The following is a 14,020-nucleotide window of genomic DNA, read 5'->3' as shown; positions in this document are numbered from 1 at the left end:
TACAGCAGGTCGTCCTTGGATCGGTCGGATCCTTGGCTAAGAATTTTGAGGTTGCGGGTTCAAATCCAGGCGAGCGCAAGAAAATTTTATTTGATTACTTTGTGTTATTTCACTTTTTTTAAATTAAAAATAATATATACCTCTAGTGTATTTGCGGCAAATTCGAGAGTGATAGATACTTTCAGTATTACTCTGGTGAAAGACCCACTATTCATAATCGAAAAGCTTAATGGCTTTAGCCGTGTTTGGTGACTACATCGGAATAGCCATATATTCTCCCACTTTCATCTATCCCTTTTGTTCGCTAAATATTCAATTTATACAGATTTTTATGTTTTATTTCGCCTAATCAATTAAATTAATTTAACTCTTTTTTATTTAACATAATATATCATAACATAACAATTTTTTGATAAATGTTCACTAACCGCCATCCACACTCACGATCAACATTTTTTGCAAAATTATTAATACACCGAAATACGAGTGCTAAATTTATAACAATTTTTAAGTATTTTGTATCCTGTATTTCATTTATATATAAATATTATTTTATTTCGGCAAGGCTCTGTTCAGCTGAAATCAAAATTATTATTATTATTATTATTAACTTTATTCAATAGGCTAAGATATTCATGAACTGTGAAAATAAAACATAGAAATACATAGATACATTTGTTGTTAGCGTACCAGAGCCAAATTTCATATTCGCACACGAGGCTATTCTCTTACATACTTAGATCATCAATAATTGAATCATATGTGAAAAACTTTCAGAAGATTTTGGTTACAAGCTTGGGGTCCTGTTAATTTTTATTGAAAAAAGTGCCTAAAACTAGCGTTAACGTCATCTTTTTTTGTCTTTAACATATTTGTACACTAATTCTGGAGTCCATAGAGCAATAATCATACCCAGAAGCGAATTCTGAGCGTAAATACATAAATAATAACTCCCGGTATAGTCCCGAATCCATCCCAAAAGTTGGCCGATGGATATAATGGAGATTCCTTTCATGACCATGTTGAGGCCCAGCGCCGCGGGAAGCTTGGACTCGTTTTCTTTGCAGTACTCGGCGACGACGAGGTTCTGGTTGACCACGATGGTGGAACGGAAGAAACCGCAGAGTCCTGATGCCAAGATAACGGCGATATAGTCGTACTGCAGGCATAATACTGAAAAACGACAAAGCGATGATATTAATGGCATATATAATATAAGCAAATATGATGTGCCATGAACCGGGTAATCACAAAAGTGTAACTCTAAATTGCATTTACATGCAGCGACGCCCCGCCTTTTATCTACCTACACACCAAACGCATAACTTTAAGCTGTCGGAAACGTTGGCTAAAAAGGGAAATAGCGCAACACGGCATGAGCAGAATTCTTGCCTGAACAAACTATGCAATGATTACAATAGCGTATTATCCAAGGTGGATATTTTCAGTTGCGAACTTACCAAATACAAGAGGTCCTTAAAAAATAATTCTGTGATGGTTTGTGAATAATATATGTAATGTCTCTATTGTTTATATTTCTATTATGATTTGATTTATGTATATCTACAACCTCTCTCCATGGCTATAAATGTATTGATAAATGTTGTGTTTTGTAATTTTTTTGTTTTATATAATCTTTTGTCTTGTATACATTTTTGAATTATATTCCTTTCTTACAAATTTAATTTAATTATTCTTCATTATGCTGTCTCAGTAGAGGTATAGTCACCAGGAGGAAATCCATAATTGGTTTTACTTTGGCTATATAATACTTATGATTTACCGAAAATTAATAAGTGTAACATGTAAAATAAATTAATAGTGAACCTCAACCATCAACTTTGGCAAAGAAGCATAAAATCACTGACCATTTTTCAAGCGAAAACAATACCGTCGAAAAGAGGTTATCACGAATGGTGTCTAAAGATGGTTTACCATTCTGAGTTTTCTGTACCTCGTCGGATTTGCGAGTTTTTTTTAAAGCCGGGTGTTTTAACTTACCAACATCGTCTAATTCAATCAAATTAATGGTTATGAATTACGGCAAGACACTAAAAATGATGGTTATTCAAGATCTTTAAAGCTGAAAGACAGCAACTACAGATTTACCCTCACTTACTCTGAATTACTTCGAGTCCGTTGGATTAAAAGGCACATACCTTCAATTCACTAACAATGCGCTAATGACTATTGTGCCAACCAGCGTGGAAGCTGAACGAGCTTTTTCAGCCGCTGGCTACCTTGTGTCCAATATCAGAAGCCGTTCATCAGATGACACAATTAATACTTTAACCTTTTTACGAAGCTATTTCCAAATAATGTTTAGTTAAACTTATGATGCTCATTGTACAAGAATATTGTTTATCGTGTGAACGTTATTGTTTAAATTTTAGTTTCAGTTCAGTTTCAGTTTCAGTGCCGGCAATCCGGGCGTTTATTTTATTTTCATTTGTGTACATAGATTTCTTTTACACACCTCACTAGACAAAGTCTGTTCCGAGGCGGGTATGTTATGTAAATTAATGTCTTATCTTATTCTTTGCCAATTTATGACTTAAACTTTACCTATGTCTAACTAAAGGTATACCTATTGATAAATCATTTAAAATGTCCCAAAGAACTTGTTTTATTATAGGTATAAATTTAAAAGTCTAAAAACAAGGTTGGTAGATCGAGGTATTAGGTCTTTATTATACGATTGATTAGATATCTAAGTCCACTCTGCTGGATCCCGCAAATACCTGGATCCAGCGGGACTAAGATTGTTCAGTCCCGCAAATACCTAGATTGACTTTTTCTTGCGGGATTGCATTCCCCAGACAAAGTCATTCATTGTAATTTCATTTCAAGTAAATCTTTATTTAAAGTGTGTCTTCACCTAAAGAAATATATTGTATGACATATAGCCCTTTGCGTATATTATCCGTGGTCACTATTCTATGAATGGGTACAAAACGTATGCAGCTATTTATTACTCGGAGAAAACTTACTGATATGATATATTGTTAATTTATTAAAAATCTGGTCAAATTATTCGTTTTACTGTTAAAATGGGACTGGAGGACTATAACGAATGATAAGACAAATTTCATAACAAACTCATAATCAGTAAAGCACGAATATGTCATCAGTCTAAAAACGTATTCTTGAAAATAGTGATAGTTTCGGATCTGGTCCATTATATTTATTCGGACAAGGGCATCAGCGTGAACACGTGTTCAGATATATTCTGAATGACTATTATTTTTTGGGAAATGGTCATGCAATCACATTCTTAACAGTATCTTGTTAAAAAAAGCCGTACTCGTTTTTCTCGTATTGTTCTATGTATCGTTATTGTTTGAGAAAAATCACCTTAGCATATTATTTTTATTCTGACACATTCCACGAAGCAACAAGTTTGTTGCATTATTTAGGTTCAATAACCACGTCCGAACGTTTGTTTATTTTTAATTTTCACGGTGGTTGTTGTTTAGCTTCATCCCTTTTTTGATAGAGATAGAGAGAACCATCGATAGTCCTTTAGTAACCTTTGATAGTCCGTGCAGATTGGTCGCAGCTCGGTGTCAGTCGGCACCTTTTATATTGTAAGACTATCATAGTTCTATGATCGACACACTTCCATATCATATTTCCCTTTGTTTCTAATATGTACCTATGATTGGAATTTACTGACTGTTGTGACCTGGCCCTATCTTTTACCCCGGAAACCTTCAAATGAATACATTTTTTGTAATACACACCTTGCCGCGATAGAATAAGCGTGAAACAGCCGAAGAGGAAGGTAAACCTGCTGGAGATCTTGTACTTGTCGGTAAAGCTGGGGATTGTCACTCTTCCAATGATGTCAGTGGCCGCCATGGCAGACATACACATGGCCGTCTGCTCCCTGTCATATCCTATTTGTTGCTGAAATATTAAATAATATACTAAATTATTTGGATTTTTTTTCAACAGGGTTGAAGTGTAAGTAGTGAAGTGAATTATTGAACGTGGTTTTTCGCTTCTATCGAAAACTACATTGTGTTTTGGGCATCTTATATTATATTATTATCAAAGTAATAGAGTTTATAATAATTAATATTAGAAATGAAACAGTACGAAACTGCGCTATATAAGTTTTATATTCTTTGAAGTTTTAAGAAACAAAACAATCGTAAGTAAATTGAATATATTTATTTATCTCCTCCTGTTTTATCACCATAGTCATAAAAAACACAAAATAAAATTCCTCGACATTACACAGGTGTATAAGTACTTAAGTAACTTCGAAAAATCTGGAAAATTTGGCTAAAGTACTGAATAATCAAATAACCAAGTAATTTTTATTTAAAAAAAAAGAAAGACAAACATTCCCGGGTTACAAATAACCTGAAAATGTTTGAAAATATTCTACTTCCACCAAAGGAAGAGGAAAATGTTGCTTGTGTTGTGATAGAGCCGAGGAATTAATTAAACACACTACGTCTGGATGGGAACCAAACGCGATGCCAACCCGGACACTGACCGACCATGAATTGAATACTCATAATAATAATTATTATTATTATACGATGAGAATGCCAACATTTTTATAAATCCCAACCAGGAATTATTAGATTCCTGGTCAAATAAAATTTTACACGCAAAACACTTCAATTATCTCAACCAAACGTATGTTGACAAAATTTCGTCAAACAAATGGTTGAGTATTGGAGAGTTGAGCGCAGAAATAGAAGGATTTATGCTTGCCATTCAGGATAGTCATTAATACTAAAAATTATAGAAAGCATATAATCAAAGATACAAATCAAATTGATGATTTGTGTAGAAAATGTTTGGCTTTTCCGGAAACTATAGAACATATTATATTGGGATGTTCTATATTAGCACCGTCCGAGTATACATTTAGGCACAATCAAGTTTTAAAAATAATTCACCAAAATTTGGTAATTAAACATAACTTGATTGACTGCCGTAATGTAGTACCATATTATGAATACGAACCAAATTCATTTTTAGAAAACGAATTTTATAAAATATATTATGATAAAACTATACTAACAGACCGAGCGATTAGTCATAATAGACCCGATATAGTTTTACATGACAAAATTAAAAAAATAACTTATTTCATTGATGTCGCTATTCCAAATTCCTGTAATATTCAAAAATCTGTTGGTGAAAAAATAAAAAAAATACAAGATTTAGGAAATGAAATAAAAAGAATTTGGCATTCTCAGACTATAAAAATATTACCATTCGTTATTTCGGCTACTGGCATTATACCTAGCTCTCTAATTAAAAATTTAGGCGTATTAGATCTATCAAAAAATTTATATATAAAGATGCAAAAGTCGGTCATTTTGAATACATGTAGGATAACAAAAGATTTTTTAAATTTTTAGGATTTATAGGCCCTGTTAGAAGTTCTACCGAGCCGAACCCTCTGATATGAAAATATCTGGAGTCGGTGAATTATTTTCCCATTTCATCTCTGCTGAGTTGACGTGTTCTTGTATTGTTTTGTATTTATTTTGCTTATATAATGCACTTACATAATGTTGATCGACTAGATGATCATTTGTGGAAAAGTGAGTGGAAGGGTTAAGTTTTTCCTTTGGGGAAGATTTAACCCGGACAACTAAATCGGAAGTTAAAAAAATAATCTAATGGATGACTTGTACAGCGCCGTTTTTGTGCAAAATCACCACAAGGGCGCTGTACAAACTTATAATACATTTCTACAGTGATCTATGTTATCACTTAACTATTTTTGGAGATAATATACAGTACAATACTTACCTGGTAGGTCACTTGAGATTAACACTTAGTTAACATTATCTAATTGTTTATTAGCGAAATTTAGATACAAGATTTAGGACATAATTGGAAAATTGAATATAACTGGACTTTCTCTTAGGAATGGTATATTTAATTTAAGGGTACGACAGCTTAAAAAGGTAAATTTTTAGTTTAGACCTGAATTCTGTTGGACTTGTTATGGATCTTAGTTTCGGAGGGAGTTTATTCCAAGCCTTCGGCCCAGATACTCCGAAAGCGCGATCACCAAACTTAGTATTTGCCTTGCGCATAGGTTCTATCAGTCTGCCTAAAGCTGATGATGTTGCTGATCTAAGAGTTGACTGCCTCAGACCAGTGTTTTCCGGGACGCATAGTTCAGAGACGTAGGGTGGGGCCATTTGATTGATGGATTTAAACACCATCTAGCACAGTTTGTACTAGATTCTTTCAGGGCACTTGAGCCAGTGAAGGTTACGAAGGTGTTCTGAAATGTGCGAATATTTTAAAACCCCGGTTATGAGCCGTGCTGCTGCATTAAATACTGATTAAAGTTTATAAATTTCATATTTTGGAAGGCTGGCATAAATGCCGTTGCAGTAACCCAGACGTGAGACTACGTAAGAGTTGATAAGTAGTTTTGTTGCTTCTGTAGGAATGTTTCTTCTGATAGACTTGAGTTGTCTTATGTGAAAAAAACTGGTGCTTACAGTCCTATTTATTTGACTTTTAAACGAAAAGTTTGAATCTAAATTGACACTGAGAAGTTTGACTGTTGTTTTTGGTTTCAATTACTTACCTTATTTTATCTACATGCTTTTTTTCCAGTCTAACACAACGTTTTTTTTATTGTTACTTGTATTTAATATGTGGAATTCCATTAAATCAAACAAAAATAAAGTAAATAATAAAATGAATTAATAATGTAACTGTTGTTCTCAGTTTAACGCCTGTATTGGCAAGAGAACCCTTTCCAGTGAACTGTTATGTTATCGTGATAAATAAAGAAAACAATTACGTCCAGATGAACGAAGGGTGTGGTCGACTGTTTTGGGAAATTCGATTTACAAACAAATCAAATTTTGATCTTATTTTATTAAACAACACTATTTTTTGGAGACGATGATGTGATCATTTTGTTTATATATTTGTTCATTGTGAAATATTTGATTGTTTCGTACAGATGGAAAGTATAGAAACGCAAGCGTGCCACGATAGAAACCAAAAAACATTATTAAAAAAGGAAGATTTCAAATACAAGGAGAAAAGGGGTATAACTTAAAAGCTATTGCGTATTTCAGATGGGTATAAATCGTTCTAGAAAATATCCCTTGCAAATTATTTGTATCGTACAACAAAACCACCATGTTGTGGTGCGGCCCGGCATTTGTTTGGCTGGCAATTATTAATTTACACGAATTTAAATCTGTTCGTTAAGAGCGTTCGTTTTAATTAATAATTCCGAGTTAAGCATTTCAACCACGATAGAGAGCCGAAACATTATTTATTGCGGGGTGTGAAAAATATATTTTATTGTCGGAGGGCAGAGGCTCTAAATCGACCCATTTTAATAATAATACACTAGTTACCCAGTGCCTATTATACTCTTGATTCCTGATACAAGAGCGCCTCTGTCTGTACAGTCTAAAGACAGGGAAACTTTGTCGCCACCCAGTGTTGTAAGGCAGGTTAAGGTAAAGGCAGAATGAAGGAATTAATTAATGTCAATCTTGAAGGAGCAAAAACAGATTCCTGTAGCTTGTTCCACAAACGAGCAGACTTACATAAAAAGGAGTCGAAGAAATGACCTATTCTCATCAAAAACAACAACTCCAGCCAACATCAACAACTGTGAACGGGTGTTCCGCTCGCGTCCTTCGAGTTTCACGCACGCGCACCGGTGGACCGGGGATCAAAGCTGCCAGCTTCTTAGAGCAGGCTTTATTAAAATACCTGTAGAACAGACTCAGCATGACGACATTGCGTCTTTGCATTAGATATGGTAATTATTCTGTTAGCAGAGGATTGTCAGTCAGACGGAACGCCCTCCTCTGCACAGAATCAAGTATTGTCGGGGTATCAACCTAGAGAGCTCTCAAATTCAATTATTGAGCGTACTTGAGAATTGTACAGGGTTGGTAGCTTGTCACGCTTAGATTTTTGAGACGTTGAAACTGACCAGATTGGCCTTTCTCCAGGCACGAACCTTCTCGAGGTTGTGGATCAATGATGATTTTTGTCTCCCGTAAATATTTCTCAAAAAAGGATAAAAATATATTTTATTTGATTATATTGAATAACCTTTATGCGCAAACCAAGTATTTTGACTCTATTACGATAATATAAGTTAGTATATCCTAAAGGTTGACCAGTAAAAAGTTTTTCATTTTCATTTTTCCAGGTAAGGGCCCTATATGACATAATACCAAACGATGGACCATGTTTACCATATTTATATATTTATTTGTAATCATCTTTGTTTATTGATTAGCTTATAAAACATTGGTTTTATTAATACGAGAATAGAAACAAAAGTTTCTTATCATCAGTCCCTGTCAACTATAAAATCATGTATCTTCAAGGGCGAGTTTTAATCGACGACCTTGTTTGAGCATTGAAAGAGAAATAGTTCGGATTTCTGGTGAAATTATCTAAAAGAAATAACGTTTCTACTTGAGGGATAGACTAATAATCTCTCGGTCGGTGGCAAAAACTAAGTGATTATTTATGTTTCGAGTTTATTAGCAATTGTAATCGTTCACGCAAGAAATTCAAAAATTATTCTGAGCTTGAGGAATTTTGGTAGGAATTTTCGAGTTGCTTTGTTTAGAACAAATGAAAACTTATCCCTTTTCCAACAAAAGTTTTAACGTATTTATATTATACTTCAAAAATGTTTTCATTTAAAAATTTTATAAGTATTTTCGAAGTTTATTACGATGATCATTACATTTATTTTTAACACTAATTATAATTTTTTTTAAATGATTTTTAAATGTAACCGATCTCAACATAAACAAATAAATTTTAAATATTATTCTGCATTTAATAACACATCTTCTGTGTTACAAAATTACTGTTTACGCCCCAATAACAGATTAATTACAACAACAACAAAAAAACGTGTAACTATGCAATATAATCTGGCAAACTTGTTTTTCAAACTGGAAAGTATGGAATTTGCTTGTAGTAAATTTACATGGCTTCAGAACAGCAACATAAAAAACTAAACAAGGTTTATAACACAATTTTGGAGGAAGTAGTTTTCTAACCAAGCGTATGAGGATAAAATGAGATAAACCTTACCTGCAAATAAAACGGGAAAAGCATGTTGAAGTTCTGATTTGAAGTGAATACCAAACCGCACGAGAAGATTATGTTGATGAATGTGAAGTCAAGCAGAAGATCTAAATCTAGCAAACGTTTTACTTTGTTCCAAATGCCCCGAGGTTCCGCTGTCACTTCTTCGGTACGAAGCTCTTTTACGTTATCTGGAAACATAATACATTTTTATTTAATGCGATTAGTAAACGGGTTTATCATCAAACCGATACTAGTTGTATAAAATAACAAAGTAGTTTTGTGTAATTAGGACTAGATTCAACAATAAAAACTAGTTTGTCTAAGGAGAAGTGCATCTAGATTAATTTTATTTTGTAATGCGTTAAGGACATATTGATGCGTAATTTTGCATTCAAAATAGTCCCATGATAATTTACTTTAAATTACATGGTTAATCCATCGCATGCGGTTCATAAACGCTAAAAAGCTGAGGGTTCACTAAGATGTTTAAAAGCGAAACAAGGTTTTCCAATAGGTAGGTACTACACTAAAAAGTGACGTAACTAATATCTACGAGTATTAACCCTTTTAAGTTTTAAGTGTCTGTAGTTTTCAGAGAAGAAATATAAAGTAACACTTGCAGAGGATTAATGAAACTACCTTCATTAGTAGGTACCCACAGAAACCAACATATTCGAATCAACCATTGTTAAGTCAGCCTTACCCAAGGATAAAGTTTGAGCCAAAATACAAAGTAAAATACAACATATTACAGTTTATTGAATTTCTTGAGTAAAGGTTTTATTCCAACTAAATTCTAAGATTACCCACGCGCACGAGCTACTCAACTCAGTCCAATTTAAAACATTTGTAAATAACATTTTTTTCGTCGTCTACGTTTTTTTTACTATAAAAAATGTATGTTTTTTTTTTAATTTTATAAAAATTATATTACTTGAATTCTTACCATTGGAATCCACATTTGAAGAGAAGCAATATGATTGGGACCTTTTGAATCTATCTGCACTTTTGTCTGTCTCATTTTTGGTCAGTGTTTCCAGACTGCATGGAAGAGACATGGATATATCCTCGAAGAAGGTTGGGGGCTGGATCATTGAGAATCTTCTCTTCTTCAACCTCTTGTCGTTTTCCATGGTTACGGTTCTGTACAATAAAGGTTCACTCTTCTTTTCAGCTAGTAGTCTCAGTTTTTCACTATTCGCCTTTCGCTCAGGTACCATGTGCCATTCTACGGGCTGGAATAATGCCGCCCCTACTATCTGAAAAAGGAAAATTATTAATAAACCGTTATCCATGTATACCTGTCGTTACTGATCAATATATTTGAAGAATGATTCCAGAGAAAGCAGCAAAAGTTTCAATGTGTCAAGAGCTGGATCTGAAAGATAATAATAATAGTTTGATGATTTGTATAGCGCCGTTCTTGAGAAAAATCACCTCAAGACAGCTGTACAAAAATATACGATAAAGTATTACTAATCTAGGTAGGTACTATCAATGAAATTTAAAAGTTTTTAGAAATGTTGGCTAAATTATGAAAAGTATAATAAAGTAATAAATATTATAATATGTCAAGATATAGATGTTTTGTCTTTCATAATTTCTATTTACCCTTGTGGGTAAATGGCGTGATGGTTAATTAATTATGTGACATTCTTACCACAAAAATGTTACATATTCTGTGTTATATCTGAAATGAACAGATAACTACAATTTCAATGTTTAACTGTTTACATTACAGTGTAAGATGTACACACACAGATTATAATATTAAGGCATGGCAATGTTTTAAAGCTCAAATATCCTTACACAAATCACAGAACTTAAATAATGAAAATAGCAATATATCCGTAAAATTGTTTACTGAAAATCCGTTCATTTGTCCGGGATTAGGTTCGCTCCGTCGGGTCACTCCGACGGGATCGTTTCAAATACCTCGCCAGCGCCGGCTCTGGTATTTATTTAACTCGGCGTAAAGAAAAATACCGTGTTTTCAATTTAACGCTTTTGAATATATTGAGTTTTAGTGATTGAACATATGAATACAATTGGACGCAATGTACCTCTCTAAAATAGATTTGTTTCTAAAGAAACACTTGCTTGTTCCCACATTTGGATTTTTTTTTTCAAGTTATTAACTAAATTTACCTTGTTTTCAGAAATATAATTAGTACTCATTTTATGCTAGTGGAAATCCGTGAATCATAACTGGATATGATAATTGTAGGATTTGTCAAGTTGAAAGTATTATTTATAAAATATTTACACCTCGAAGAAATTATTATCCAAGATCAGAAATTTACCATTCGAATAAATTTCTTTGTTAAAAATCATTATTCAGATCTAGATATTAGTATGTTTTTTAATACAAATGGGAATCATTCAGTTGAAATTACGTATAAGTTTGAGTAAGATTCGACTTGCCTACAAGTTGTGTAGGTTCAATAAAAAGAGAATGGAACAAACTCAATGTCAGAAGTTAAGTTATAACTCTTGTCCAACTTTGATAATATTATTTTAAAAAACTAATATTTTGTTTAGCATATTATAATAATACAAGTAAATTTATTTGATTTATAGTATACTTGCGGCATGTTCCAGAGAAGAAGATTCTCTGAGTATCACCCTGGTGTAATGCCACTATTCCGAATTGAATCGTTACTTGAAATGGCTTTAGCAGTATTTCTTGACGAAATCTGAATAGCCAGGTACTCCCCACCTTTCTCTTTCCCATCTCATTCCTCTCCCCGCAACCTTTAGCCCAACAACATTCCCCGATTTGGGATGCCATAGAATGGCTCCAGACGGTTGGAAGCAGTTCAAACTCTAGTGCAGTATTCATATAAATAAATTAAAAAATAATAACTGAATATTTAGTGAAAATATTTGGTATTATTATACTTCTGTCGCGTAATTCTGAGCTTCTTCTGAGTTTAATAACTGCAGTTATGGAATCAGCTAGCATAGGCGTAAACCAGCGATTCCCTTAAATTAAAATTTGATATTTATGCACCTAACTAGAGGCTTAACCTATTCTTAAAAAAAATACATAAATCAATCTGTTCATTGAATTACATATTTTTTAACGAAAACTAGTGAACTGAAAATAGTGGAAGGTACAGCGTCGAATCTGTTCCTGGTTCCGGGATCGTTCCTTTCATATCGGGAATGGTCCCTCGAGGATTAAAACCGTTCATACAAATCTGCCACTGCTTAGTCCGAACGGGCTTGTCAGAATTGAGGTATATTATTTTTCACCAACAGCAATATTTCCAGATATGTTGTTGCTGGCAGTGGGTGAGGGAAATTGAGGAAGTGTAGATTTGTAGGAAGGTGGTCTCTGCAAAACCTTTGTGATCGACTAGTTATTATTTGTAGCATATTGTGTGCGAATCTATCTACGATTTTTTGTGATTGCTGCACAAATCTATTTCTAGGAACCAATAGGATTAAGATTGCCATTATTCTATGTGACACCTCGCGAGAGCGCCCATTTATATACAGTGTAAGGGCAGGGGAGTTATGTCACCACACAGTGAGGCGGGTTAAGTTAGAGACTGTAAAAAGGAATTGATTAATGTGGGTCTTGAAGAGGCCCGGATTACATAAAGATAGAAAAACAGATGCCGACAGACCGTTCCACTTACAAGCCGTATTACGCAAAAATGAGTTAAAGAAGTGGCCCGTTTTCATGAAGCCAAGATCAACTGTGAACACGTGTTCCGATCGGGTACGTCGAGTTTCACGCACGTGCGCTGGTGCACCTGGGATTAATGTTGCTGCTCCTTAGAGCAAGCTCCATTCAAATAACTAAATAACAGACTGAACAGCATGCCCACATTGCGTCTGTGCATTAGATATGGCAATTGGTCTGTTAACAATGGATGGTCAGTCAGACGGACTGCCCTCCTTAGCACAGAATCGAGTTTTTCAAGTATTGTGAGGCTCCAGCCTAGAGGTGGTCCTATAAAAGACGCTGAGTTTCCGTTACACAATAATACTGCATAAAACATTAAACTACGTCGAAGGGTAGCTTGGGTTTGCTCGTACAAAAAATGTTTTGGGTAATAAACCATCCACAATCAATTTTTTTATGAAATTAAATATTTTATTTTATTTAATATTCGGATTTTTTTGGACAGTTCGATGATTGCATGAAAAATAGCATTATTAACAGTTAATTAATAAATGGTGTTTGTAAAGACAGTAAAAATCTAATTATGTAGTAAAAAATATACGTCTTTTAAAAAGTTAACGAAATTCAGGAAAACATTATGATCTATTCACAACAACAACAAATATTTATTTAAGCTTATTTTCACTGAACTATATCTACTAATTATCACGGTGAATTTCATGAACGCGTGGCATCATTATATGAGTATGGGAATAAAAACGAATGTACCTAGGCAAATAGTTTGTTAAATTAGACTTTTAAAACAATTTCTGAATTGAATATATTGGCTTTAATAACATAACATAACATAACATAACATAACATAACAAAACATAACATAACATAACATAACATAACATAACATAACATAACATAACATAACATAACATAACATAACATAACATAACATAACATAACATAACATAACATAACATAACATAACATAACATAACATAACATAACATAACATAACATAACATAACATAACATAACATAACATAACATAACATAACATAACATAACATAACATAACATAACATAACATAACATAACATAACATAACATAACATAACATAACATAACATAACATAACATAACATAACATAACATAACATAACATAACATAACATAACATAACATAACATAACATAACATAACATAACATAACATAACATAACATAACATAACATAACATAACATAACATAACATAACATAACATAACATAACATAACATAACATAACGTAACATAACGTAACGT

General features: G+C 33.3%; 1 protein-coding gene across 1 annotated transcript in view; it reads right to left on the bottom strand.

Annotated features, from left to right (window-relative positions):
- Nucleotides 1-296: 296 nt before the first annotated feature.
- Nucleotides 297-14,020, bottom strand: part of LOC149425135 (monocarboxylate transporter 12-B) — a 29,871-nt gene continuing 16,147 nt past the window's right edge. Inside the window, exons 4-7 of the mRNA XM_089650381.1 lie at nucleotides 10,031-10,343; nucleotides 9,088-9,272; nucleotides 3,744-3,909; nucleotides 297-1,173 (exon numbers count right to left, since the gene is read on the bottom strand). Of these exons, the coding sequence (XP_089506507.1) occupies nucleotides 848-1,173; nucleotides 3,744-3,909; nucleotides 9,088-9,272; nucleotides 10,031-10,343 (990 nt within the window). The 3' untranslated portion in view covers nucleotides 297-847. The remainder of the gene's footprint in view (nucleotides 1,174-3,743; nucleotides 3,910-9,087; nucleotides 9,273-10,030; nucleotides 10,344-14,020) is intronic.

The sequence above is a fragment of the Hesperophylax consimilis genome, chromosome 3, assembly GCF_061612785.1.
Source record: "Hesperophylax consimilis isolate HC1 chromosome 3, BYU_Hcon_1.0, whole genome shotgun sequence".
Taxonomy (NCBI): Eukaryota; Metazoa; Arthropoda; class Insecta; order Trichoptera; family Limnephilidae; genus Hesperophylax; species Hesperophylax consimilis.
The sequence above is the reverse complement of the archived record's forward strand: the minus strand, read 5'-3'. Positions and strand labels throughout refer to the sequence as shown.